The following is a 27,928-nucleotide window of genomic DNA, read 5'->3' on the forward strand; positions in this document are numbered from 1 at the left end:
GGACTCACAGTCTCAATCCTCATTTTACAGATAAGGTAACTGAGGCCCAGAGAAGTGAAGTGACTTGCCCAAAGTCACACAGCAGACAAGTGGTGGAGCCGTAATTGGCACGCCTGACCTTCTGAGTCCCAGGCCCGTGCTCTATCCACTACACCAGGCTGCTTCTTATGTAAATATTAAGTACATGATAAATACCATAATTATTAGAGAAGCAGCGTGGCTTAGGGGAAAGAGCCCGGGCTTGGTAGTCCGAGGTCATGGGTTCTAATCCTGGCTCCGCCACTTACCAGCGGTGCGATTTTGGCCAAGTCACTTAACTTCTCTGTGCCTCAGTTACCTCATCTGTAAAATTGGGACTAAGACACTGAGCCCCACTTGGAAGATCCTGATAACCTTGTATCTCCCCCAGCACTTAGAACAAAGCACATAGTAAGGGCTTAACAAATACCATTATTATTATTATTACTTTCATTATCACCATGATTTCTAATATCCATTTCCAGCAGGATCGTAGCCAGAATCCCAGACTTGTGAAGAACGTATTCAACTGTGCATTACCAATCAATCGTATTTGAGCGCTTACTGTGTGCAGAGCACTGTACTAAGCGCTTGGGAAGTACAAGTTGGCAACACGTAGAGACAGTCCCTACCCAACAGTGGCCTCACCACAGTCACCACTTGGGTTCACACACAAGTGTAGCCTGGGAGATGTGATTTTTGCAGCACAACAGATATAGGAAAAGTGCAGGGAGCAAACACCAAAACCCTTATGTTCCTTAAATTTACAGAGGCATTCAACACCAACACCACCAGTTGCAAAGCCACTTCTGAGAAATACAAGCTCCTCAGGGTTACCGGACAAAAGAAGGCTGGTCAAATCAATTTGAAGGAGTCCAGCCTGACCACCCCACCTCAGGGTCACGCCTGGAGAGTTTCCAGTATTCTACCAGTCTCAGCTACGGGAGGGAAGGTCAAGCAAAGGCAGACCCATTCCATTCCTAGCTTGGCCAGTGGCTAGTGAGTGGAAGACAATCTGCTACAAGTCAAAACTCATCTGGGCTGGGCAGCAACGGCACAGGAGAGAGTCGAGGGCGGAGACTCAAGTTCACTGCGTGGAAGATGTCAACGGTAAACCAATTCCGTATTTTTACCAAGAAAACTCTTTGGATAAGCTACCAGAACGACTGCAGATGGAGGGTGGGGCATTCTGGGAGGGATGTGTCCATGGAGTTGCTATGGGTCGGAGAAGACTCGACAGAATAAGATAAATTCATTCAATTGTATTTAAGGCCCTGCTGAGAGCTCACCTCCTCCAGGAGGCCTTCCCAGACTGAGCCCCTTCCTTCCTCTCCCCCTCTTCCCCATCTCCATCCCCCCATCTTACCTCCTTCCCTACCCCAAAACACCTGTATATATGTATATATGTTTGTACATATTTATTACTCTATTTATTTATTTTACTTGTACATATCTATTCTATTTATTTTATTTTGTTAGTATGTTTGGTTTTGTTCTCTGTCTCCCCTTTTAGACTGTGAGCCCACTGTTGGGTAGGGACTGTCTCTACATGTTGCTAATTTGTACTTCCCAAGCGCTTAGTACAGTGCTCTGCACATAGTAAGCGCTCAATAAATACGATTGATGATGATGATGATTTATTGAGCGCTTACTGTGTGCAAAGCACTGTACTAAGCGCTTGGGAAGTACAAGTTGGCAACATATAGAGACGGTCCCTACCCAACAGTGGGCTCACAGTCTAGAAGGGGGACTCTGACCATTCCTCCATCTCCAACAGCATCAGTGGATAAAGCATGGGCCTGTGAGTCTGAAGGACCTGGGTTCTAATCCCAGCTTCGCCATGTGTATGATTGTGGACAAGTCGCGTAATTTCTCTGTGCCTCAGTTACCTTGCCTGTAAAATGGGGATAAGGTTGTGAGCCCCATGTTGGTCAGGGACTGTGTACGACCTGATCAACTTGTATCTATCACAGCGCTTAGAACACTGCTTGGCATGTAGTAAGCCCTTAATAAATACCATCATCATTATTATTGAAGCCGGGCTGGGAGACAGGACCTGTCTTGTTCAAACTATTCTTTTCTGCCTTGCTCGAGGAGACTACAGGCAATCTACAGGCTGGAGTCAGAATACACTTCCAAGATGCTGCATAACATCCAGCTCATTGGGCTACACACTTTCATTCATTTATTTAATTGTATTGATTGAGTGCTGTGTGCAGAGCACTGTACTGAACGCTTGGGAGGGTACAATGTAACGATAAACAGACACATTCCCTGCCCACGAGACTACAGTCTAGAGGGGGAGACCGACATTAATAGAAATAAACAAATTGCAGATATGTACATAAGCGCTGAGGGGTGGGGGGGATTCATTCATTCAATTGTATTTATTGAGTGCTTACTGTGTGCAGAGCACTGTACTGGATGAATAAAGGGAGCAAGTCAGGGTGATTCCCCTTTTAGACTGTGAGCCCCTTTTAGACTGTGAGCCCACTGTTGGGTAGGGACTGTCTTTATATGTTGCCAACTTGTACTTCCCAAGTGCTTAGTACAGTGCTCTGCACACGGTAAGCACTCAATAAATACGATTGATGATGATGATGATTCAGAAGCGAGTGGGAGAAAAGGAGGGCTTAGTCCAGGAAGGCCTCTTGGAGGAAATGTGCCTTCGATAAGACTTTGAAGGTGGAGAGAGTAATTGTGTGTAGGATATGAGGATCATCTTCAAAAGGCTTGGAGACAGAAGCCCTGAAACTCCGATTTGGACTCCCCCTCTAGACAGTAAGCTCACTGTGGACAGGGAATGTGTCTGTTATACTGTACTCTCCTAAGCGCTTAGTACAGTGCTCCACACACAGTAAGAGCTCAGTAAATGCAACTGACCGACTGAGAGGCTCAGGCTCTAGAGGAAGAAATACAACAATGCATGCAATGATTATGAATGGCTATGCAGATTCAATATCGTGGTAAGGGAAGACAAGAAGCCTTCTTAGTGGATAGAGCATGGGCCTGGGATTCAGAAGGACCTGGATTCTAATCTCTGCTGCTCCACTTGTCTGCTATGTGACATTTGGCAAGTCACTGCACTTCTCTGTGCCTGTTACCGCATCCGTAAAATGAGAATTCAAACTGTGAGCCCCATGTGGCACACGGATCATGTCCAACCCAATTATGTTGTATCTACCCCAGCAACTACAACAGTGCCTGAAACATAGTAAGCACATTGGAGAAAAAAAAAAGGCTGAAGAGAGCCAGTTATGTACATGTGTATATATACCCATGTATATTGACTTAACAGACCATCATGCATATCTAGACGGAGAGCCCGGTGAGGGACAGGGTGTATGTTTGACTTCATGTTCTTGTATCTACCCCATGCTTGGTACATTGTGTGACATGCCGCATTATTATTATTATTATTATTATTATTATTATTATTATAATTATATATGCCTTACAGAGGATCTTCACAATGTAGGGCCTTTTAAACGGTATACATTTTGGTAGATGGAATCGGTTTAAAACCTTTCAATTTAACCCATCAAATCTGCATCTGATTTGGGTTACTGGGGGAAAGATTTTCCCCATCCCACAAAAGTAGTTTAACAGAATGGATCATCAATTGCCTATTTCAAATCCTGCAGCCACTCCGTGGAAAGTGACTGAAATCACTGAACTGATACATCATCAAGTCCTTTGGTATCTGCAGGCGAGTCAAAATATCTCCTAGACAAACATCTCAATGACTACAGTATGGCCATTTAAGAAATTCTAGCTCTAAGGCACCAAAATCAGATTTCCAGCCAGTAAAATGCATCACTTAGAACCAACACAATATGCACCAGCCCGTTAAGTTCCTTTTAAGTTCCTCGAGGCAGAGATTGTCTCTTTAACTCTATTGCACTCTTCCAGGCGCTTAGTATATTACTCTGTGCAGAGTAGGCACTAAAACTATTGATTGATCGATGGACACCCAAAACCTGTACTTGCATTCTTCCTCGGGCTGCCAACTCCAATCCAAAGAGACTTTTTTTTTCAGGCAAATGTTTATTCAAAATTATAACAAAGGGTCTTTCTCCATTATCAATACAAGCACTGTCTACAGTCTATGCTTAATCATAAAAAATGGACAGTTACATTTTAAATCCTTTGAGTTTAAAGGTCCTACGAGACTGAGCAGAAGGAGGTCGGCAGAGTGTTATTAAAAGCCACACCTACATAGTAACAAAACAATAATCCAACTTTCCAAAAAGGTCTTGTAAGAGGTTCTGACTGGCTCTTGCCTGTTCCATTCGTCACCAAAAAGATACATGATCCCAGTTAATTCACCACAGTTTACCTTTTAGTGTTTGCAATAATATCAACAACCTCTTAGGGAGGGAGAAAGGTGTGAACACAGGAGGACAGGAAGCAATTGAAATCCTTTAAAATTCTGTCCCTCAAAGTCAGTCCGGTAAGGACATATCACTCTCTGTCTCTCTCTATGCTTGCAGAATTGCTCTCCAAAATGATACCCACTCCTCAACCCCTTTCTCCAACCTTAAATCTGAAGAAGTCATTCTACTGCCCAAAGCGTCAACCACACAAACCGGTATTGGTTAGATTCTCATTTATCTTCCGATCAGATTGCCCCCCTACTTCTCCCCAGCCCCAGAGACCACTGAAATACTAGAAAGTCTCAGCAGGAACACATCCAAAGTGCCTGAATGCTAACTGCTATAGAAGAGGATGGAGAACAGTCTTATTGGACCGTGACAATTGTCTTTTGCAGTTTCAGGATCAATCAAAAAACATCTCCTTCTGGGCATCGATTCCTCCCACTACCATTATCTAAAAAGAACAATTAGTCGAACGATTTATATTATATTTGCAGGCTTCTCTTTTCCTTCCTCAGAGGCTGTTACACGTAAAGCTGAAAATGCAGAAAATCAAGGTTTTTTTTTCCTAAATATCTGCAGACTGAGGCTGGTTAGGCCTGAACAATATGTGGTGTCAGAAGCTGATAAAGATTTCAGAAGATATAAAGACAAACATGCACAAGAAGAGCTGGTGCCCGCAACAGACATCTAATTCAAAAAGCAGCACAGTAATGATCAGTGATTAGTTCATTACCCAGGGAACGGACCGGGTGAATCAACGCAACCTTCCGAGACTTATAAAGAGGTTGAATAAAAATGGCACCGAATAAGTGCGCAGCAGGAAAGTCTGTTTTTGGTTTTTGGGGACCAATGGGGAAGGGAAAGGAGACCCATTAGGAATGACAGGTTAAAGTTCTCTTTCAAATGAGCCTGGGTTTCATTCGGGCAAAGAAGATGGTTATATTGGCGTCTTGATTTTGTCCGTCTGTCCCTCCGGGCACCGGTTCCTGCGGTCGGGGCCTTATGCTTCGGCCACGAAGAAGCGATACATCAAGGCCACGATGAGTGCTGACAAAGCTGGGATGAGCCAACTGGACCACCAACTAGAATAAATCGGTAAGAGAGAGGAAGAGATGATAAGCCTTCCTCAGTGGGCTACGTGTAGAGCAGGCACAGTGTTGCTGCTCCCATATATTTCAGATCAGAGCCTCTTTCCCTCACAACTGGCATCCCCAGCCCCCAGACACTGGAAAAAAAAAATCAATGGTATTTATTGAGCACTTATTGTGTGCAGAGCACTGTATTAAGTGCTTGGGAGAGTACAACAGAGTAGGTAGACATGTTCCCTGTCCACAGCGACCTTACAGTCTAGAGAAAAATCTAGAATGTAAGCATGTCCTCTAGATTGGAAGCTCATTGTGGGCAGGGAATCAAGTGCTCATACATACAGAAATTCACTCTTATTGTTCCTCCTGCTCAAAAAAAAAAATGCTATGCTTTGTCTTTCTCAAAGCTGCTGGATGAGAACTATTATTTGGAAGAAGAAAATGTAGACAGGAAGAAATACAGGGTCTTGTCAGGATAAAGCTGTTGCCAATCATGGATTAAATATGAACTTTTGGAATGATTTTAAACACAGAGCTCACCTCCTGACCTTGGCTGCGGGCAAAACTTAAAATCTGCAAAACACTGCCTGCACATAAATATGCATTCACAATGGCAAAACACAGTCACCCACAGAAATGGTCTAGGCACACCTATTTTAACTTCAATATCATTCCATACCTGTAATTATTCTCAACAGGAGTAATGAAGGATTCCTGAAAAATAATAATAGGAATACAATTTACTTGATCAAAAAATGTCATGTTCCGATTTCAACATTACTTGAGAACAATGCCAAAATGCTTTCATATAAAAAGTATAATGCCTGTACTCTCAAAGAAAATTAATCACTGAAATGTTTCCTGAATAACGCTTCCAAGCTGTACTCTATGTACTGAGGAAAATATAAACAATAACTATTCTGTCAGAAAAATAGATTTCTAAAACAGACCAATGAAGAAATAACACTGCCATTTTGGGGATGGGGCGGGATATTTTTACAAAAATAAGTTGTGGAGCATTTGTTCTTTGGCCGCACAATTGGGATTTTTATTTTAGGTATCTGATATTCAATGCAACAAAGAATAATGATCAGGATCCAAATATTAGGAAGGAATAATGAACCTGAGTTATATTTTAAGAAAAATGAGTAAACAAAGCATCCAACTATTTTTGCATACCACATTCATCAGGGTGCTTTCGTTGTCCTAAGCCCCTCCTGACCTCAAACTCTTACAATATAATTCAAATAGCAGGTCATCACCAACACTGGATTTGATGGCAAGCCTGCTGTGTAAAAGCAATGTACAAAGCACAGGGAGAACATAGAAAAATAATAAAAACTGTGATCCCTGCCCTCACGGAGCTTACAAAGTACCTAGAAGCAAACTGACCACACCAATCAATCAGTGGTATTTATTGAGCATTTTCTGTGTGCAGAGCACTGTACTAAGTCCTTGAGAGAGTACAACACAACAGAGTTGGTAGACACATTCCCCGCCCACAACTAGCTCACAGTCCAGAGGCAAACAGTATTAAGAATGTGGGAGAATTGATACAAATATCACCTAAAAACAAATGATCCAGTGATCCATCAGTGTCGACATATATCTTCTGGGTGAGGTGGCATTTAGAAGGACTACAAAAGAGGGAAAGGATGTAGTTTGGGGAAGCCAAGGAAGGCTTCCCCAACTTATGTATCCTTGTAACAACATGTATCTATGTAACAATGTATCTTTAAATTATATGTTGCCAACCTTTACTTCCCAACCGCTTAGTACAGTGCTCTGCACACAGTAAGCACTCAATAAATACGACTGATTGAATGAATGAATGAAAGGCTGGTGTTCCAGGCTGAGGAAATAACATGAGCCAATGGGTCAGAGGTGAGAGAGCAAGTTGGGAGATCTGTTTGGGAGCAGGGAAAAGCATAGGCTAGGAAGGAGTGAGGAAAAAGATTAAGGGAATCCAGCCAAAGGAGGATCTCAAATCCAATTAGAGAATGTCTTCTTTTACAAAAGAAGCAACTGGAAGTTGCTTGTTTTTCGTTTTTTTTAAATGGTATTTGTTAAGCACTTCTGATGTGTCAAGTACTGTTCTAAGTGCTGAGGTAGAAAGCGTGGCTTAGTGGAAAGAGCACGGGCTTGGGAGTCAGAGGTCGTGGGTTCTAATTCCGGCTCCCCCACTTATCAGCTGTGTGACTTCGGGCAAGTCACTTCTCTGTGCCTCAGTTACCTCACCTGTCAAATGGGGATTAAGACTATGAGCCTCACATGGGACAACCTAATTACCTTGTATCTATCCCGGTGCTTAGAACAGTGCTTGGCACATAGTAAGCACTTAACAAATACCATCATTATTATTATAAGGTTTGAAAGTCCCTGTCCCACATGGGGCTCACGGTATAAATGGGAAGGAGGCAACTGAGGCTCAGAAAAGTTAAGTGACTTGGCCAAGGTCACACAGCAGGCAATTGGCAGAGCTGGAATTAGACCTCAGGTCCTCTGACTCCCAGGCTCTATCCACTAGGCCATGTTGCTTCTTTGAAAGTTTGAAAGGGGAGGGATGTACTCCAATCAGCCCTTTAGAAAGAAACAAAATTGGGCCATTTTAAGTAGGCTAGGGGAGAGGCTGGAGGCAGGGAGATCACTAAGAAGGCTGTATATATATACGTTTATATGTTTGTACAGATTTATTACTTTATTTTACTTGTACATATTTACTATTCTATTTATTTTGTTAATGATGTGTATCTAGCTTTATTTTTATTTATTCTGGTGACTTGACACCTGTCCACATGTTTTGTTTTGTTGTCTGTCTCCCCCTTCTAACCTGTGAGCCCGTTGTTGGGTAGGGACCGTCTCTATATGTTGCCAACTTGTACTTCCCAAGCGCGCAGTACAGTGCTCTGCACACAGTAAGCGCTCAGTAAATACGATTGAATGAATGAATGAATGAAAGGCTGCTCTAGTAGTCCAGCCAACAGACTACTGTACCAGCGAGGACGTAAAAAGAGTGAACAGTACTTTCCCAAGCACTTAGTAAAGTGCACTGCACACAGTAAATGCTTAGCATATACTGATTAAAGGGGTGAATCTGTGAAAGACAGATTGAAGCACAGGAAGTAAATGAATGAGAGAAGTCAAAAACGACAGCAAGGCTGTGAATGTGGAGAAGGTGTTCTCAAAGTCATGAGAAAAAAATAATGGTATTTGTTAAGTGCTTAGTATGGGTCAAGCACTGTTCTAAGTGCTGGGGTGGATACAAGTTATTCAGTCCCATGGGGCGCAGTCTTAATCCCCATTTTATACATGAGGTAACTGATGCACAGAAGTTAAGTGATTTGCCTGAGGTCACACAGCAGGCAAGTGGTGGATCCAGGATTAGAACCCAGGTCCTTCTGACTCCCAGGCCTGTAGTCTATCCCCTAAGCAACGCTGCTTTAAGACTTAAGGGAGAAGACAAGGAGCTCATTTTTATTTGTATTAATTTTAATGTCCTGACTAACAGGTCATGTAGATGGACATATCCTGAAGGCTTCTGGTTTGTAAGCTCCTTGAATGCAAGGAGTCTTCATCATGTATCTTTAAATTATATATTATAGATTTATATTAATATCTGTCCCCTGACCCCAGACAGTACGTTCCTTGTGAGCAGGTCATGTGTCTGCCATCTCTGCTGTTTTGTACTCTCCCCAGGTGCTTAGTCCAGTGCTCTGCCCAAAGTAGACACTCAAATACAGCTGGTTGACTTAATTTTGAGACTGAAGAGGAACGGAGAGGTCGAGCTGGAGATGTGAATCTGAAGATGGGGCTGAAACCAAGCAAGAGAAATGTAAAGTGAAAAGGGTGGAAGCCCTGAACTGACCCCTAAAAGATACGAACAGTGAGAGGGGGAAGAGAGGAGGAACAGCCAGCAAAGGAGACTGAAAAGCCGTGATCACAGAGGTAGGATGAGACCCTCTAGACTGCTCGTTGTGGGCAGGGAACGTGTGTTATATTATATTCACCCAAGTGAGTACAAGTGCTCTGCACATAGAAAGTGATCAGTAAATACCACTGACTGACATATTGACCCAGGAGAGCCCTGTGCCTGGAAAACAAGACTGGAATGAATTTATAGGAAAGGAAAGGCCTGGCACAGAGAAGAGGCCTTGCATTTTGCCAGGAGTAAATCAACGGCATTTATTGAGCGCTTTCTATAATAATAATACATATGGTACTTGTTAAGTGATTATTATGCATCAAACACTGTTCTAAGCACTTGAGTAGATCCAAATTAATCAGGTTGGACACAGCCCCTGTCCCACACTGGGATCACATTTTTAATCCTCATTTTTTTTTTTTTTCAGATGCGGTAAAAGGCATAGAGAAGCTAAGTGACTTCCCGAAGTCACACAGCAGGCAGGTGGTGGAGGAGGGATTAGAACCCATGACCTTCTGACTCCCAATCCCGTTCTCAATCCACTACACTATGCTGCTTCTCAAAATGATTATGGTACTTTTTAGGTGCTTACTATGTGCCAGGCACTGTACTAAGGACTGCAGTGGATAATGGTAATAATGATGGTATTTGCTAAGCGCTTACTATGTGCCAGGGACTGTACTACGCGCTGGGGTGGATACAAGCAAATCGAGTTGGACACAGTCCTTGTCCCACATGGGGCTCACCGTCTCAATCCCCATTTTACAGATGAGGTAACTGAGGCCCAGAAAAGTGAAGCGACTTGCCCAAGGTCATACAGAAGACAAGTGGCAGAGCCGGGATTAGAACCTATGCCATTCTGACTCCAGGCCCGTGCTCTATTCATAACGCTTTACTGAGCACTTGGGAGAGTTCAATATAACACAATTGGCAGATGCATTCCCTGCCCGCAATGAGAGGGAATCACTGGATAACTCTGTGACCGTGGTCTCAGCCAAGGTATAGGAGAAAATGCAGCTTCCAAGGTGTCCAGGAGTGAGCTAGAAGAGAAAGTGAGAGTAGCAGAGGTCTGCAATCCAGGAGCAGAACCTTAACAGGAACGGAAACAGGGAGACACAAGCAGAGAACTGCGGGGTGAAGTGGATCAAGAGACTTTTTCCCCCTTCCGAATAGGAGATTTGGCCGTTTTTTCCCCAGACAAGAGAGGAGGGATCCACATTACGAAATCTAACTCAGTAATGTGAAATTCATCGTAACAGGACCGGGAATGGCAGCACAAAGATTTTACTAAAGGAATCTGAAAGCGAAAATGAGAAGGAAATTCTGTTAAGATAACGACCTTCTTTACCATCAGGATCCTGGCCAAAAACCTTCCTGCTGTTAACTGGAAAACAATATCGACCCTCTCAAATAGTTAGATTACTCCAAGACATTTGTTTATAGGTAAACCAAATATTTCCAGGCCAAGAATTAGCGTTTTTCACACAGGGAAAATGATTAGCAATTGCTGCAAAATGCATTTAGCACACGGCCTGAGGGGCTCTAATGCCACCATCTCCTTGCTGTAACCCAAACTACGGAACAAAACAGCGCTGACCATCTGCTGTTTGCTGTGAGGCAAAGCGACACTCTGCAGTGCATATTAAGACTCTCTCATTGCGGGAAGAAAGGCAGAGACCTGTCAGGGAAGCCAAAAGCAAGCAAAGAGAGCGTTTGATTAGTTAGTCCCACCAACCTGGAAGGATATCCTTTAAGACGCCTGACACAGTGGGGAAAAAAAATAGAGCAATATTTTTTAAGAACAGCTACTCACTTAAACCTCTAACAAAAACAAAAAAAATCCCAAACCTTAAAGAAGCAGAGAAAGCATTCCCAACTCCCTAAAGGATTGGTATTGCAAAGAGTGAAAAGTTTCAATAAATTACTAGAAAAGGGACCCACCCAAATTTTCAGATTCTGAATTTAAAGATGTATCAGCTAGACTCAGTTCAATTATCATGTTACTCACTCAACTGCCTCCACTACATAATCCCCCCACAGCAGATTTTTGAGGAGGAATTTCAAGATGATTTTGGTAAGCAGTGAAAGCGGTGTGCAGAGGTGGGAAGAGAAGGGTCAGAAGGAGCTAATTACAGGCTTGTGCTACTATGGAATTTCCTCTCTGAAATGTGAGCACGTGGGGGCAAGAAAATATCAAGGGTCATGACATGGAAAAGTCACTTATACAGGCTCACGGTCAAGGTGGGGAGTTTCTTCCTTGAAAAATGGCTGCTGTGCTGGGAAGGAAAAGGAGAAAAGATCTGGGGGGGCTGCCTTAATTCTTTGAGGACCTATTTTATGAAGTCCTTGGGAGAGTGTATAGGAGATAGAGGTCTCTTCCTTCTCCCCTCTTTTTCTCCTCCCTCCCCAAAACCTTTCCTCTTTTTTCTCCTACTCCCCTTTTTGCTATATTTAGTTCCCCATAATAGCTCCTTCTTTGTTTTGGGTTGGGAAAATTATGGCCAGAAGGGGCAATTATGCAAGTAAATATGGTAGTTTAGACACACTTACAAATGATTCAACAAATGTTGACTGCGTTTTAGAAAAATTACTATTTGACAGCTATTTTGGGTTTATGCCTGTATTTGGATTATGTTAGTTTGGCACTTCCCTATGTTTCTATGTTTCTGCTATCAATCACCCGTATTTATTGAAGGCTTACTGTACTAAGCACTTGGGAAAGTACGGTACAACAGATTTAGCAGACACGTTCCCCATCCGCAAGGACGTTTGCCAATTATGCACAGGTTTCATTGGAGGCAAATCATCTCAACCTTAAATTTACTTCTCAGCACAGACACAATGAGTTTTGGTTTTTTATGGTATTTGTTAAGCGCTTACTATGTGCGAGGAACTTCTCTAAGCGCTGGGATAGATATAAGCTAATCAGGTTGGACACAGTCTCTCTCCCATGTGGGGCTCACAGTCTTAAACCCTACTTTACAGATGAGGTTACTGAGGCACAGAGAAATTAAGTGACCTGCCCAAGGTCACACAGCAGACAAGTGGCAGAGCCAGAATTAGGACCCAAGTCCTTCGGACTCCCAGGCCCATGGTTTATCTACTAGGGCACACCACTCCTTAGCTCTAAATCATTTTTTTGAAGCTGTTTAAAAAAAAGTTCCTTGGGCTTCTTCATGCCTGGGAGTCTGATGCCAGGAGGCCTTCCCAGACTGAGCCCCTTCCTTCCTCTCCCCCTCGTCCCCCTCTCCATCCCCCCCTTCTTACCTCCTTCCCTTCCCCACAGCACCTGTATATATGTTTGTACATATTTATTACTCTATTTATTTATTTTACTTGTACATATCTATTCTATTTATTTTATTTTGTTAGTATGTTTGATTTTGTTCTCTGTCTCCCCCTTTTAGACTGTGAGCCCACTGTCGGGTAGGGACTGTCTCTATATGTTGCCAATTTGTACTTCCCAAGCACTTAGTACAGTGCTCTGCACATAGTAAGCACTCAATAAATACGATTGATGATGATGATGATTAGCTTGTATCTACCCCAGATCTCAGTACAGTGCTTGGTACAGACTAATAATTCCCCCTCTTCAAAGCCTTAATGAAGGCACATCTCCTCCAAGAGGCCTTCCCAGACTAAGCCCCACTTTTCCTCATCTCCCACTCCCTTCCGCATCGCCCTGACTTGCTCCCTTTGCTCTTCCCCCCCTCTCCCAGCGCTACAGCATTTATGTATAGATCTGTCATTTTATTTATTTGCATTGATGTTTGTTTATTTGTATTAATGTCTGTCTCCCCAACCCCCAGACTGTGAGCTTCATTGTGGGCATAGATTGTCAGTCTTTACTGTTATATTTTACTTTCCCAAGCGCTAAGTACAGTGCTCTGCACACAGTAGTAAATACGACTGAACGATCATCATCATAATTATGGTATTAGTTATTATTATCAATTGTATTTATTGAGCGCTTACTGTGTGCAAAGCACTGCATTCATTCATTCATTCAATCGTATTTATTGAGCGCTTACTGTGTGCAGAGCACTGTACTAAGCGCTTGGGAAGTACAAGTTGGCAACATAGAGAGACGGTCCCTACCCAACAGCGGGCTCACAGTCTAGAAGCACTGTACTAAGTGCTTGGGAGAGTACAATATAACATCAAACACATTCCCTGCCCACAACGAGCTCACAGTTTAGTTGTTAAGCACTTACTATGTGTCAAGCATCGTATTAAACACTGGGGTAGATACAAAATAATCAGGTCCCACAAGGGGATAATAGCCTAAGGAGGAGGGAGAACAGGTATTATTACATCCCCACTGTGCAGATGAGGGACCTGAGGCACAGAGAAGTTGAGTGACTTGCCCAATGTCACACAGCAGGTTAAGTGGGAGAGCTGGGATTAGAATAGAGGTTCTATGACTTCATGAGCACTTAACAAATATTATAAAAGAAAAAGAAAGTCACATTTGAAAAGGCAGGGCTCTGCCCAATTTGAGTCTTCAAATCATGTCCAAGTGTAGTAGGTACCACTGTTACCATCACATGAAGACGATAGCCTTCACAACTGGTGAGTCTACGGTAGAGTTGGATTTCTGCACTATCAAATGAAAGAACACCCCAAAAGTATTGTGAGATGATCCTCACGGCCCAAACTGGCCTGCTCCCACTTTCCAACCTTTAACTGCGATTCGTTATTATTTCTTAAAGTCACTTTCACCCCTTTAAAAAACACCCACCAGCAGTGAACTAGATCCAGAACTCGTCTCTTGACAGGAAGGAGGACTTAAAGAGCAGGGGATCTCAAAGTCTGAAATTCTGGTCGAAAAGGTGCTTTGTCACGCCGCTCATGCGCTTTGTTTTTTAATTAATTAATTCATTCATTCAATCGTATTTATTGAGCGATTACTTTGTGCAGAGCACTGTACTAAGCGCTTGGGAAGTACAAGTTGGCAACATATAGAGACGGTCCCTACCCAACATTTTAATGGTATTTGTTAAGAACTTACTATATGCCAGGTATTGTTCTGAGCGCTGGAGTAGATGCAAGTTAGACTGGACACAGTCCATGCCCCACTTGGGGATCATAGTCTTAATCCTCATTTTACAGATGAGATAACTGAGGCCCGGAAAAATGTAGTGACTTACCCAAGATCACACAGCAGACAAGTGGCAGAGCTGGGATCAGAACCCAGGTTCTCTGACTTCTAGGACCATGCTCTTAGGAGAAGCAGAATGGCTCAGTGGAAAGAGCATGGGCTCGGGAGTCAGGGGTCGTGGGTTCTAATCCCGGCTCTGCCACTTGTCAGCTGTGTGATTTTGGGCAAGTCACTTCACTTCTCAGTGCCTCAGTTACCTCAACTGTAAGATGGGGATTAAGACTGTGAGCCCACGTGGGATAAGCTGAATACCTTGTATCTACCCCAGCACTTACAACAGTGTTTGGCACACAGTAAGTGCTTAACAAATTCCATTATTACTATTATTATTATTATTATTTCCAGACTGTGAGCCACACGTGGGATAAGCTGAATACCTTGTATCTACCCCAGCACTTACAGCAGTGTTTGGCACACAGTAAGTGCTTAACAAATTCCATTATTATTAGTAGTATTATTATTACTTCCAGACTGTGGGCCCCACGCGGGATAACCTGAATACCTTGTATCTACCCCAGCACTTAGAACAGTGTTTGGCACACAGTAAGTGCTTAACAAATTCCATTATTATTATTATTTCCAGACTGTGAGCCCCACGCAGGATAACCTGAACACCTTGTATCTACCCCAGCACTTAAAACAGTGTTTGGCACACCGTAAGTGCTTAACAAATGCCATTATTACTATTATTATTATTATTATTTCCAGACTGTGAGCCCCACGTGGGATAACCTGAATACCTTGTATCTACCCCAGCACTTAGAACAGTGTTTGGCACACAGTAAGTGCTTAACAAATTCCATTATTATTATTATTTCCAGATTGTGAGCCACACGTGGGATAAGCTGAATACCTTGTATCTACCCCAGCACTTAGAGCAGTGTTTGGCACACAGTAAGTGCTTAACAAATTCCATTATTATTATTAGTATTATTATTACTTCCAGACTGTGAGCCCCACGTGGGATAACCTGAATACCTTGTATCTACCCCAGCACTTAGAACAGTGTTTGGCACACAGTAAGTGCTTAACAAATTCCATTATTATTATTATTATTTCCAGACTGTGAGCCACACGTGGGATAACCTGGATACCTTGTATCTACCCCAGCACTTAGAGCAGTGTTTGGCACACAGCAAGTGCTTAACAAATTCCATTATTATTATTAGTATTATTATTATTTCCAGACTGTGAGCCCCACGCGGGATAACCTGAATACCCTGTATCTACCCCAGCACTTAGAACAGTGTTTGGCACACAGTAAGTGCTTAACAAATTCCATTATTATTATTATTATTTCCAGACTGTGAGCCACACGTGGGATAAGCTGAATACCTTGTATCTACCCCAGCACTTACAGCAGTGTTTGGCACACAGTAAGTGCTTAACAAACTCCATTATTATTATTAGTATTATTATTATTTCCAGACTGTGAGCCCCACACGGGATAACCTGAATACCTTGTATCTACCCCTCACTTAGAACAGTGTTTGGCACACAGTAAGTGCTTAACAAATTCCATTATTACTATCATTATTATTATTATTTCCATACTGTGAGCCCCACGTGGGATAACCTGAATACCTTGTATCTACCCCAGCACTTAGAACAGTGTTTGGCACACAGTAAGTGCTTAACAAATTCCATTATTATCAATATTATTATTATTTCCAGTAGGCCCGGCTGTACTGAGCTGTTGAGTGGCCCTTCTGTGGAGTGTGCCTCACTATCCTGAGCCCAGAAGTGGGGTCCCACAGGGTTGAAATTAATCCAACTCCCAGTTGTTCTGGTGGACCACAAGTGGGGTGAAATGGGTGGCAGAACCCAGGGAGGGTGAAAAACACCCTGGCATCGGGGGCCAGAAGCGGGGCTGACCCCTCGGCCCTGCCTCCGCTGCATTTTCTGCTCCAAGGCGTGGAACAAAAAGTCCCAGGAATCCAGGATTTGGTGTTAAGTAACTCATCCACAGTCACACGGCAGGTTGACAGAACAGCTCGATAGAGGAGTGTGGCCTAGTAGACACAGCATGGGCCTAAAAGTCAGAAGGACCTGGGTTCTAATCCTGGCTCTGCCACTTGTCTGCTGTATGACCCTGGGCAAGTCATTTCACTTCTCCGCGCCTCAGCTACCTCATCTGCAAAATGGGGATTAAGGCGGTGAATCCCACATGGGACAAGAACTACTCTAACTTGATTAGCTTGTATCTACCCCAGCACTTGGTAAGTGCTTAACGGATAGGATTGTTGACTGAAAAAGAAAAAAAAAATAGCAAACTGGAGCTAATTGGAGCAAAAGGGCCTGGTACAGTAAAGTGAGAAGTATTGTAGCCTAGGAGACAGAGTATAGGTCTTAGAAGCAGTTGCTTAGAAGCAGCATAGCTCAGTGGAAAGAGCCCGGGCTTTGAAGTCAGAAATCAAGAGTTCAAATCCCGGCTCCACCACTTGTCAGCTGTGTGACTTTAGGCAAGTCACTTCACTTCTCTGTGCCTCAGTTCCCTCATCTGTAAAACGGGGATTAAGACTGTGAGCCCCCCATGGGACAACCTGATCACCTTGTAACCTCCCCAGCGCTTAGAACAGTGCTTTGTACATAGTAAGTGCTTAATAAATGCCATCATTATTATTATTATAGGTCTGGGAGCCAGAAGGACTTGGGGTCTAATCCTGGCCCTGCCATTTGTCTGCTGTGTGACCTTTGACAAATTACTTCTCTGTGCTTCAGTTACCTCATCTGTAAAATGGGGGTTCCCACGTGGGACACTGACTGTGCCCAACCTATCTCAAATCTATCCCAGTGCCCAGAACAGTGTCTGGCACATAGTAAGTGCTCAGCCTTTATTATCAAAAAATGAAATTTTTAAATATGCTGCTAAAAAACTTGCCAGGTTCTGTGGTGGTATTCAAAATACCCTCTAAGAACCTACAAGTCCAACCTGGAATTTTCCGTAGCTGTCTAGGAGAGGGCCTGACTTGATCTATGCTCGACAAAAAGCCGCTGGGTAATTATGTTAGGATTTAAGCCAATGTGAGCTTTCAGCTTGAACTATTTAAATAGTTGTAGCAACTCCCTGATCCACTTGAGGCAGGGAAAACTGACTTCAGTGTAACTCCTTCAAGTTGATGAATGTGTTTGGGAAGCTCCCAACCCACCAGCCCCACACAGATGGACTAACTACCATTTTTTTTTTAAAAAAAATGGTATTTGTTAAGTGCTTACTCTGTGCCAGGCAGTGAGCGTGCTAAGCACTGGGGCCGATACAAGCTAACCAGGATGGACATGGTCCATGTCCCCCTTGGGGCTCACAGTCTTAATCTCCATTTTACAGATGAGGTAACTGAGGCACAGAGAAGTTCAATAACTTGCTGAAGGTTGCACAGCAAACAAGTGGAGGAGCCAGCAACAGAATGCAGGTCCTTCTGACAACCAGGCCTGTGCTCAAGCCACTAGGCCTCGCTGCTTCTCAAGACCTCAGGGAAGCAATCATATTTATTGAGCGCTTACTGTGCGCAGAGCACTGTACTAAGCGCTTGGGAAGTACAAGTTGAGCAAGCCCAGGCCCAGAAAAAGGCTGAGTAAGTCTGATGATGATGATATGTAATTTTTATTAAATTAGTGGTTAGTGTGGAGGACTGCTACTTTTAAAAATACCTTTTTTTAGGGCTTCCAACAGACAAGATATGAACCTCAGGTTTAGGTGCATTGGAGAAGCAGCTTGGCCTAGTGGAAAGAGCCCAGGACTGGGAATCAGAGGTCGTGGGTTCTAATCCCAGCTCTGCCCATGTCTGCTGTGTGACCTTGGGCAAGTCACTTCACTTCTCTGTGCCTCAGTTACCTCAACTGTAAAATGGGGATCAAGACTGGGAAGCCCCATGAGGGACAGGGACTGTGTCCAACCTGATTACCCCATATCTACCCCAGCACTTAGAACAGTGCTTGGCACACAGTAAGCGCTTAACAAATACCCCAATTATTATTATTAATAGAGAAAGATCTAGTTCATCTGGATGATCTTGATTCTCATCTCAACAAAAAGTTTGTTCTGTTCATACCTGTCTAACCATTTCTGCAGTCCAAGTGACATCACACAATGTTTTGAAAATGATCCTTGTCCTCTAATTTACAATAAAGTGCCTGCAATAGGTTCCACTACTAACTCTTGGACTTTAATGTGTCAGTACAAATGAATGCCTTGGAAAGTTTGAAACAAATCGATTCTCTTACCACTGGTTTCTTCACTTTCCATCTGTCATCCTGCAATAGAAAACATATAGAGTGTTAAGAGTACATGGTTTTGAGCCGCTGCTGATTACACCCCAGGCCTCTCTCCCCTCCATTCCCATCTCTACATTGACTCTCCGCGATCCATCCCTCTCTTCCGCTTCCCCGAGGAAACTCCCCCTCAACCCGCCTTCGGCCATCCCGGCAGGATTGGGAAAATCAGCCACGACCTGGAGCCGCTTCCACAAAACCTCGGGAAGACCATGGTGGCAATGGTTGTGACCGTGAACTGAGCTGTGAGGAGCCTGAAATGCTGCTCCTCTAGCCGCAATGCCCTGCTGATCTTTTTTTAATCATTCATTCATTCAATCATATTTCTTGAGTGCTTACTGTGTGCAGGGAGTGTACAATACAACAACAGACACATTCCCTGCCCACAGTGAGCTTACAGTCTAGAGTAGGAGAGAGACATTAATATAAATAAATACATGACAGATATGTACCAAAGTGTTGTGGGGCTGGGAGGGGGGTGAATAAAGGGAGCAAGTCAGGGTGACACAGGAGGGAGAGAGAGAACAGGAAAGCTTTGTTTATGTCTTTACGTTGTCTTAGTGTTTTCTTTTCATCGCACTTTATACATCTGTGACTGTGAGCCCACTGTTGGGTAGGGACTATCTCTACATGTTGCCAACTTGTACTTCCCAAGCGCTTAGTACAGTGCTCTGCACACAGTAAGCGCTCAATAAATACGATTGATTGATTGATTGATCTGTGGCCTGTCACCTCTCTCCCCTTTCATTCTTAGATTGTGAGCCCCAAACGGGACAGAGACCATGTTTAATTCCCCTCTAGACTGTAAGGTCATTGTGGGCAGAGAACATGTCTACCAACTCTGTTAGCCTGAACTCTCCCAAGCACTTAATACAGTGTTCTGCACCTAGTAAGCAGTTAAATGCAAGTGACCTATGTGTTTTTTCCCAGTGCTTAATACACACCAGTATGCACTTCATACATACTAACACTACTGCAATCTGGCCCTGTAAAATTAATGCTATGTCTGAAAAACTCACTTTGATATTGGCACAGTTTTTCCAACAACTGGAGTGTTTTTGTCATCTAACTTGGTTGTGAAAGGCCAGACGTCAACTGCCACGATTTTTCTCAGAAAGTATTGTGACACAGCTCTGTATTGAGGAGGACTCCAACCACAGTTCAAGGTTGTGACAGGACAACTGAACCCTAACTGCCGACCCTGCCAGGTGCTGTGAACTGAGGTATTCATTCCAAGGGAGGGCTGACTACAGCACAGGCCTGGGGGTCCAAAGGATCTGGGTTCCAATCCCGGCTCCACCACTCATCTGCTGGGTGACCTTAGGCAAGTCACTTAACTTCTCTGGGCCTCAGCTGCCTCATCTATAAAATGGGGATTAAGACTGTGAGCCCCATGTGGGACATGGACTGAGTCCAATAATAATGATGGCAGTTGTTAAGCGCTTACTTTGTGCAGCGCACTGTTCTAAGCTCTGGGGGGATACAAGGTGATCAGGTTGTCCCAGGTGGGGCTCACAGTCTTAATCCCCATTTTTCAGATGAGGTTACTGAGGCTCAGAGAAGTGAAGTGACTTGCCCAAGGTCACACAGCAGGCATGTGGCAGAGTCGGGATTTGAACCCATGACCTCTGACTCCAAAGCCCATGCTCTTTCCACTGAGCCAATCTGCCAGTGCCCAGCACATAGTAAACATTTAACAAATACCATAATTATTATTACTACCCCAGTGCTTAGTACAGTGCCTATTATTACTACCCCAGTGCTTAACAAATACCATAAAAAGGGGGACTCTGGCTTAGAGGATCATAGAAGAGGCCCACAGAGCTCTTGACTGATCTACCCATCCCTCTGAAAATGCAGGGGTTGTGTTCTTGCAAAACCCTGCACTACGGAAAACTCTGTGTTGGAGAACTCTCTGTCTTTTCTTTTTTGTGGTATTTGTTAAGTGTTATATGCCAGGGACTTACGTAAGATCTCGGGTTTATACAATCCAATCAGGTTGGACACAGTCCATGTTCCATGTGGAGTTCACAGTCTTAATCCTCTTTTTTACAGTTGAAGGAATTAAGGCACAGAGAAGTTAAGTGACTTGTCCAAGGTCACACAGCAGACAAGAGATGAATCTGGGATTAGAACCCAGGTCCTTCTGACTCCCAGGGCCATGCTCTATCCACTAGGCCATGCTCCTCCTCTCTCCTTGAGAAGCAGCATGATCTAGTGGATAGAGAACAGCCTGGAAACTCAGAAGAGCTGGATTCTAATCCTCACTCTGCCACTTCCCTGCTGTGTGAATTTGCCAAAGTCGCTTCACTTCTCTGTGCTCCAGTTCCTAACCTATAAGACGAGGAATCAATACCTGTTCTCCTTTCTACTACCATGAGCCCCTTATAGGACACGGGTTGTGTTCAACCTGGTTATCTTGTGTCTCTATCCCAGCGCTTAAAACCGTGCTTGACACATAGTAAGGTGCTTAACAAATACCACAATTGGTTATTATTCTGACACTGCCCTCATGTGTCTTCATTTTTCTGATTCTGTGATGCCCCGTATCCAAACTGATACATTCTGGCAGGTGAACAATCCCCAATTCCCTACCCACACTCTAGCCGAAACACAAAGCGAAGACTCAAATCTCACCAGAGGGAAAATAAGAAAACCCACAAAAAGTGGGAGGTCAGGTGTAAACAGGAAATGGGGTGGGTCAAAAGAGGTTTGAAAAGCACCTTGTCGGAGATGCCAAAGTTAATAAACAAAAGATTCTTCAAATATACCGAGAGCATTAGCCACTTCAGGCCTCTTAACGGTTATGGGGTCAAAGATGTAGTCAGAGATGGAAAGGAAAGAGCTTCAGTTAATTCTTGAAGATGTTATAATTCTTGAAGATGTTACAGATACCCACCCTAAAATTGTTTGTTTTTTTTTTTAGCCAACAAAGTGGAAGCAGCATGGCCTAGTGGAAAGAGCAAAGTCAGCAGCCCTGGGTTCTAAACCCAGCTCTGCCACTTGCCTGCCATTTGACCGTGTCAAGTCGCTTAATTTCTCTATGCCTCAGTTTCCTCATCTGTAAAATGGGGACTCAATACAAGTTCCCCTTCCTACTTCTACTGTGAACCCCATGTGGGACAGGGATTGTGTCCGACTTGAACATGTTGTATCTAACCCAGCAACTCTAGATTGGAAGCTCGTTATGGGAAGGGAATGTGTCTGTTTACTGTACTCTCCCAAGCGCTTAGTACAGTGCTCTGCACACAGTAAATGCTCAATAATTACAAACGAATGAATGACCGTAACGGAAATTCCAGCGGTGATCCTGGGGATTGTACTTCCCAAGCGCTTAGTACAGTGCTCTGCACACAGTAAGCGCTCAATAAATACGATTGAATAAATGAATGATTAGTCACTGGAGAGTTTCACTTCTATGCCTGGAAAACTGGAAGGCTCTCTAAGTTCAGGATCAGTAAGCACTTAGAAAAGTGCTTCTCTGGCATTCATTCTTGAGCAGGGCCACCAATTTGTACTTCCCAAGCACTTAGTACAGTGCTCTGCACACAGTAAGCACTCAATAAATGTGACTGAATGAATGAATGAATGAAAGAGTACAGCCCAATGGAAAGTGTGCGAGCCTGGAAAACCAAGTTTCCCGGAGGCTGTACTCACCGGATGAAGCTCCCCTATGATGAATGTCTTTGACAATTCTCGGGCATCTGTGGAGTGCCCCACATCTTCGAAGTTTTCTGTGGCATCTCCTCCAGCTTGTTCCCGTAGAACTTCTTCCCCGCCAGGATGCTAACCAAGGAAAAACCAGACACGGTTACAGGAAAGCAAGCCAAAGTCGGCATGATGATCCAAAATGATCCAGAGGCTACAATCCGACTGAGAACAGGGACAGTAAGTAGACAGTGACTGAAGGAATACAAATTCTGCATTAAAAAAAAAAAATTGAAAACTGCAAACAAGTTTGAAATTGTTCCTCCAAAGTAGTTCCCTTGATCGCCCCATGGACCCTATTTTTTAATTTTTTTATGGTATTTGTTAAGCACTTACTAGGGCCAGGCACTGTTCTAAGCACTGGAGTAGATATGATGTCATCAGGTGGGACTCAATCCATGTCTCCCATGGGGCCCACCGTCTTAAACGCCATTTTAAAGATGAGGAAAGTGAGGCACAGAGGTTAAGTGATTTGCCCAAGGTCGCAGAGCAGACAGTGGGTGGAATTGGCACTAGAACCCAGTTACTTCTGACTCCCAAGCCCCTGTTCTATCCACTAGGCCATGTTGCTTCCCCAACTACTCCTGGTTCACAATGCAATAAAAGTCAAAATCAACGTACACTTTCTTCCATACATACCTACCAGTATTAGTCTGGCAAAGCCTAGCTTCTCGGTACTGGCGGGTCTGCAGAGCTGGTCTAACCACCAGGCCCCATTCGTTCATTCCTTCAATCATATTTATTGAGCACTTGCTGTGTGCAGAGCACTGTACTAAGCATTTGGAAAGTATAATTCAGTAATAAAGAGAGATAATCCCTGCCTACACTGCGCTTACAGTCTACAAGGGAGAAGACAGACATCAGAACAAGAAAACAGGCATCAATATAAACAGAATTATAGGTACAGACAATCAAGGCAAGTAAACGAGCATAAACATAAATGAAAATGAATTATAGATATACACATATATACTTCAGTGCTGTGGGGCGGGGAGGGATGGGAAGTGAGTCGAGGGGACATGGAAGGAAGGGGGAACTGAGGAAAAAGAGAGCTTAGTTTGGGAATGCCTCTTCACGAGGGCTTTGAAGGGGGGGAGAATGACTGTTTGGCGGATTTGAGGAGGGAGGGCATTCAAGGCCAGAGGTAGGACATGGGCCGGGGTCGACAGTGTAACAGGAGAGATCGAGACACAGTGAGAAGGTTAGCACCAGAGGAGCGGAGTGCATGGGCTGGGGTGTGGAAAGTGAGAAGGGAGGTGAGATAAGAAGGGGCAAGGTGATGGAAAGCTTTGAAGCCAATACTGAGGAGTTTTTGTTTGATATGGACATTTATAGGCAACCACTGGTGATTTTTGAGGAGGGGTGTGACATGCCCAGAGCGTTTCTGTAGAAAGATAATCCGGGCAGCTGACTGAAGTATGGAATGAAGTGGGAAGAGGCAGGAGGTTGGGAGGTCAGAAAGGAGGCTGATGCAATAATCCAGTCGGGACAGGATGAGTGATTGTACTAATGTGGTAGTGGTTTGGATGGAGAGGAAAGGGCGCATCTTGGCAATGCTGTGAAAGTGAGACTGGCAGGTTTTGGTGAGGACTGGATATGAGCGGTGAATGAGAGAGCGGAGTCCAGGATGACACCAAGGTTGTGGGCTTGTGAGACGAGAAGACTGGTTGTGCCGTCCAAAGTCACGGGAAAGTCAGGGAGAGGACAGGGTTTGGGAGGGAATCAATCAATCAATCAATCGTATTTATTGAGCGCTTACTGTGTGCAGAGCACTGTACTAAGCGCTTGGGAAGCACAAGTTGGCAACACATAGAGACAGTCCCTACCCAACAGTGGGCTCACAGTCTAGAAGGGAGAGACAGAGAACAAAACAAAACATACTAACAAGATAAAATAAATAGAATAGATATGTACAAGTAAAATAGAGTAATAAATACATACAAACATATATACATATATACGGGTGCTGTGGGGAAGGGAATGAGGTAAGGCGGGGGGGATGAAGGGGGGAGGAGGGGGAGAGGAAGGAGGGGGCTCAGTCTGGGAAGGCCTCCTGGAGGAGGTGAGCTCTCAGTAGGGCCTTGAAGGGAGGAAGAGAGCTAGCTTGGCAGATGTGCAGAGGGAGGGCATTCCAGGCCAGGGGGATGACATGGGCCGGGAAAGATAAGGGAAGATGAGGGAAGATAAGGCGCTCTGTCTTGGACAGGTTGAGTTTTAGGTGGTGGGAGGATATCCGAGTAGAGACGTTCTCACCAGGCAGGAGGGACTTCCATCTTGATGGTGGCATGGGCATGCCCCTTTTGTGGGGCAGAAGGCAGCTCCCAAAACAGAGAACCAACCAGCTTGGCTTAGTGGATATGGCTCGGCTCTGGGAGTCAAAAGCACCTAAATTCTAATCCCAGCTCTGCACGTTTTTGCCGGGTGACACACCTGGGAAGACCCATAAATAAGGCGTCAGGGGCAGAAGCAGGAAATGCTGATGGCACGCTGTCCGCGTTCTCCACAAGTAGTTTAAAAAACGGACAACGCGGGCAGCGTCCAAACCTGACCCTTTTTCTTACGATCAGGTTGGGTTTTTTTCTTCTGATCTGCTACCAGTTTGCCCACGGTTGAACCTGAAAGCAGAGAAGATGAGGCTCCGACTGACACGTAGCCATGGACACTAGTCAATAAGTCAATGGGATTCATTGAGTGCTTACTGTGTGCCAAGCAATGTACTAAGCACTTGGGAGAGTACAATATAACAGAGTTGGTAGACACGTTCCCTGTCCACAATGAGCTTGCAGTCTAGTCCAGGAGGAAGAAAGGTTGAAAGGAGGCATTCATGCCTTCCTTTATAAAAACTGACAGCAAGTTCCTCAATGAATATCCACATTATTCTTTTCAAAATGTTCCAGGTAAACATTTTTCTGGGAAACATTAAACTTCCCCTTTCCATTAACACAGGAAAAACATTAGCCTAGTGAAGTGGATAGAGCACGGACCTGAGATTCAGAAGGTCATGGGTTCTAATCCCAGCTCAGCCCCTTGTCCGCTGTGTGACCTTGGGCAAATCACTTCACTCCTCTGGGCCTCAGTTCCCTCATCTGTAAAATGGGGATTGAAACTGTGAGCCCCATGTGGGACAAGGACTATAACCTGAATTGTCTGTATCCACCCCAGCGCTTAGTACAGTGCCTGAAACATAGTAAACACTTAAATACCACAATTCTTCTTCTTCTTATTATTATTAGCAACTATGCTGAATATTTTATTGCAGCAGCATATCCCAATCAAACCAAAAAAGAGAGAAACAGAAGCTCTGGTTTCAGGATACTCCAAATCCAGGGGTCTACAGCTCTTAGAATGCTTGCAAATAATTTAACTAAAGCAATCAAGGTTCTCACAAACATTCTAAACCAAGATCCCAAATTTGGCTAAAAGTGGCTGCGCTGAGAAAGACTTAGCAAACTTAACCTCGACTGGTTTCTTCAGCCCCAGGATGTTCAACTGGAGAATCCCTGACCCTAAGTTACACAACTGGCACGGGCAAGTTGCTCCGCTCTACTCACTGGCCATGAGCAGGAAATAATACATCCAAGGAAAATGATAACCTGAAATGCCAGACAGAAACTGCTGGTTAGCACGTAGAGAAATAAAACAAAACAAAACAAAACAAAAACGTCAGAGTGGATCGACAGTTCACTAGAGGACAAAGAAGAATAAAAAGAAAACGGGAAAGCAGAAGACTTTAAAAAGCATGCAAGAATCTCTTTAAAAAAGATCTGCCACTTCCTCTAATAATGAGGGTATTTGTTAAGCCACTTCATGTCTCTGTGCCTTAGTTACCACATCTGTACAATGGGAATCAAATATCTGTTCTCCTTCCCTTTATTATTATGGTATTTTTTTACTATTATGACATTTGTTATTACTGTGGTATTTGTTATTATTATGTAATAGTAATAATTGCGGTACTTGTTAAGTGCTTACTATGTGCCAGGAATCGTTCTAAGCGCTGGGGTGGATACCAGCAAATTGGATCAGACACAGTCTCTGTTCCACATGGGGCTCACAATCTTAACCTCCATTTTAGAGATGAGGCAACTGAGGCACAGAGAACTAAAGTGACTTGCCCAAGGTCACACAGCAGACACGTGGTGGAGCTGGCGTTAGAACTCAGATCCTTCACACTCCCAGGCCCAAGCTCTAGCAGGTATTTGTTATTACTGTGGTATTTGTTATTATTTTGATATTTGTTAAGCATTTGCAATGTGTCAGGCACTATTGTAAGCACTGGGGAAGATAATTAGGTTGGACACAGGCCCTGTCCCACATGGGGCCCACAGTCTAAGTAGGAGGGAGAACAGGTAATGAATCCCCATTTTACAGTTGAGGAAACTGAGGCTCAGAAAAGTTAAGTGACTTGCTCAAGGTCACACAGCAACCCATCCGCAGAGCCAGAATTACAACTCGGGCTGCATGATCTTTCAACTAGGCTAGGCTGCTCCTCCTATCTGACTGCCCAGGTTATCTTGCTTCAACCTCGATGCTTAGTACAGTGTTTGGCACACAGTAAGTGTTTTACAAATACTATAAAAATTATTATCAGGATGGCCAGGCTAGTGCAAGGTGGAACCTGGAAACTATTCTCCCAACAGCAACGGTCTGTAGCCCTGCTTTTTTTTTTTGTCATGATTCGTTTGTTCTTTTTATTTTCTTTTTTTTCTTGAGGCAAATTGGCTCCTTTTGTGTCTGTCATCAGCCTTTCCTCACCCCCTTTTACAACAGGAAGACCCTGAGGTCAGAAATCATCATCATCATCATCAATCGTATTTATTGAGCGCTTACTGTGTGCAGAGCACTGTACTAAGCGCTTGGGAAGTACAAGTTGACAACATATAGAGACAGTCCCTACCCAACAGTGGGCTCACAGTCTAAAAGGGGGAGACAGAGAACAAAACGAAACATACTAACAAAATAAAATAAATAGAATAGATATGTACAAGTAAAAAAAAAATAGAGTAACAAATATGTACAAACATATGTACAAACAAATATGTACAAACATATAAGAAATGATGTAATCTGGGCAGCCAAAGCTCAAAAAAGTTCCCAGAGACAAACTTCAGGTATGCAGCAAACTCCAGAAATGTTTCCTGCCAAGTGGCCTCATTTTCTTCCACGGTTTTCCAGTTTCCAGCCTTTACTTGGTTGACATTTTTTTTGCCTCACTGCTTGTTTGATGTCCTCGGGAAGTCAGAGAAAGGAGTCAGTATGTAGTGCCTAAGCATGGGACAAGTCATGGAACATATAGATTTCCCTTGTGGAGCTAGCATTTTCAATGTGAGAACCGGAGTGCTGAAGGAGAAAGTAGGGTATATTCCGCTGCCCAGCTTGAGGGGAT

The 27,928-nt window shown here is 43.8% G+C and overlaps 1 protein-coding gene and 1 non-coding gene across 2 annotated transcripts in view; one reads left to right on the forward strand and one right to left on the reverse strand.

The window, feature by feature from the left end:
* Window positions 1-908: 908 nt before the first annotated feature.
* On the forward strand, window positions 909-1,044 carry LOC119929279. Its single transcript, XR_005451411.1, has one exon. It is a non-coding gene; the product is annotated as a small nucleolar RNA SNORA7 (small nucleolar RNA).
* Window positions 1,045-4,045: 3,001 nt separating this feature from the next.
* LOC119928360 (cytochrome b5) overlaps window positions 4,046-27,928 on the reverse strand; it is a 60,463-nt gene continuing 36,580 nt past the window's right edge. Inside the window, exons 2-5 of the mRNA XM_038746546.1 lie at window positions 22,492-22,620; window positions 18,787-18,816; window positions 6,162-6,196; window positions 4,046-5,479 (exon numbers count right to left, since the gene is read on the reverse strand). Coding sequence (XP_038602474.1) covers window positions 5,398-5,479; window positions 6,162-6,196; window positions 18,787-18,816; window positions 22,492-22,620 — 276 coding nt within the window. The 3' untranslated portion in view covers window positions 4,046-5,397. The remainder of the gene's footprint in view (window positions 5,480-6,161; window positions 6,197-18,786; window positions 18,817-22,491; window positions 22,621-27,928) is intronic.

The sequence above is a fragment of the Tachyglossus aculeatus genome, chromosome 5, assembly GCF_015852505.1.
Source record: "Tachyglossus aculeatus isolate mTacAcu1 chromosome 5, mTacAcu1.pri, whole genome shotgun sequence".
NCBI lineage: Eukaryota > Metazoa > Chordata > Mammalia > Monotremata > Tachyglossidae > Tachyglossus > Tachyglossus aculeatus.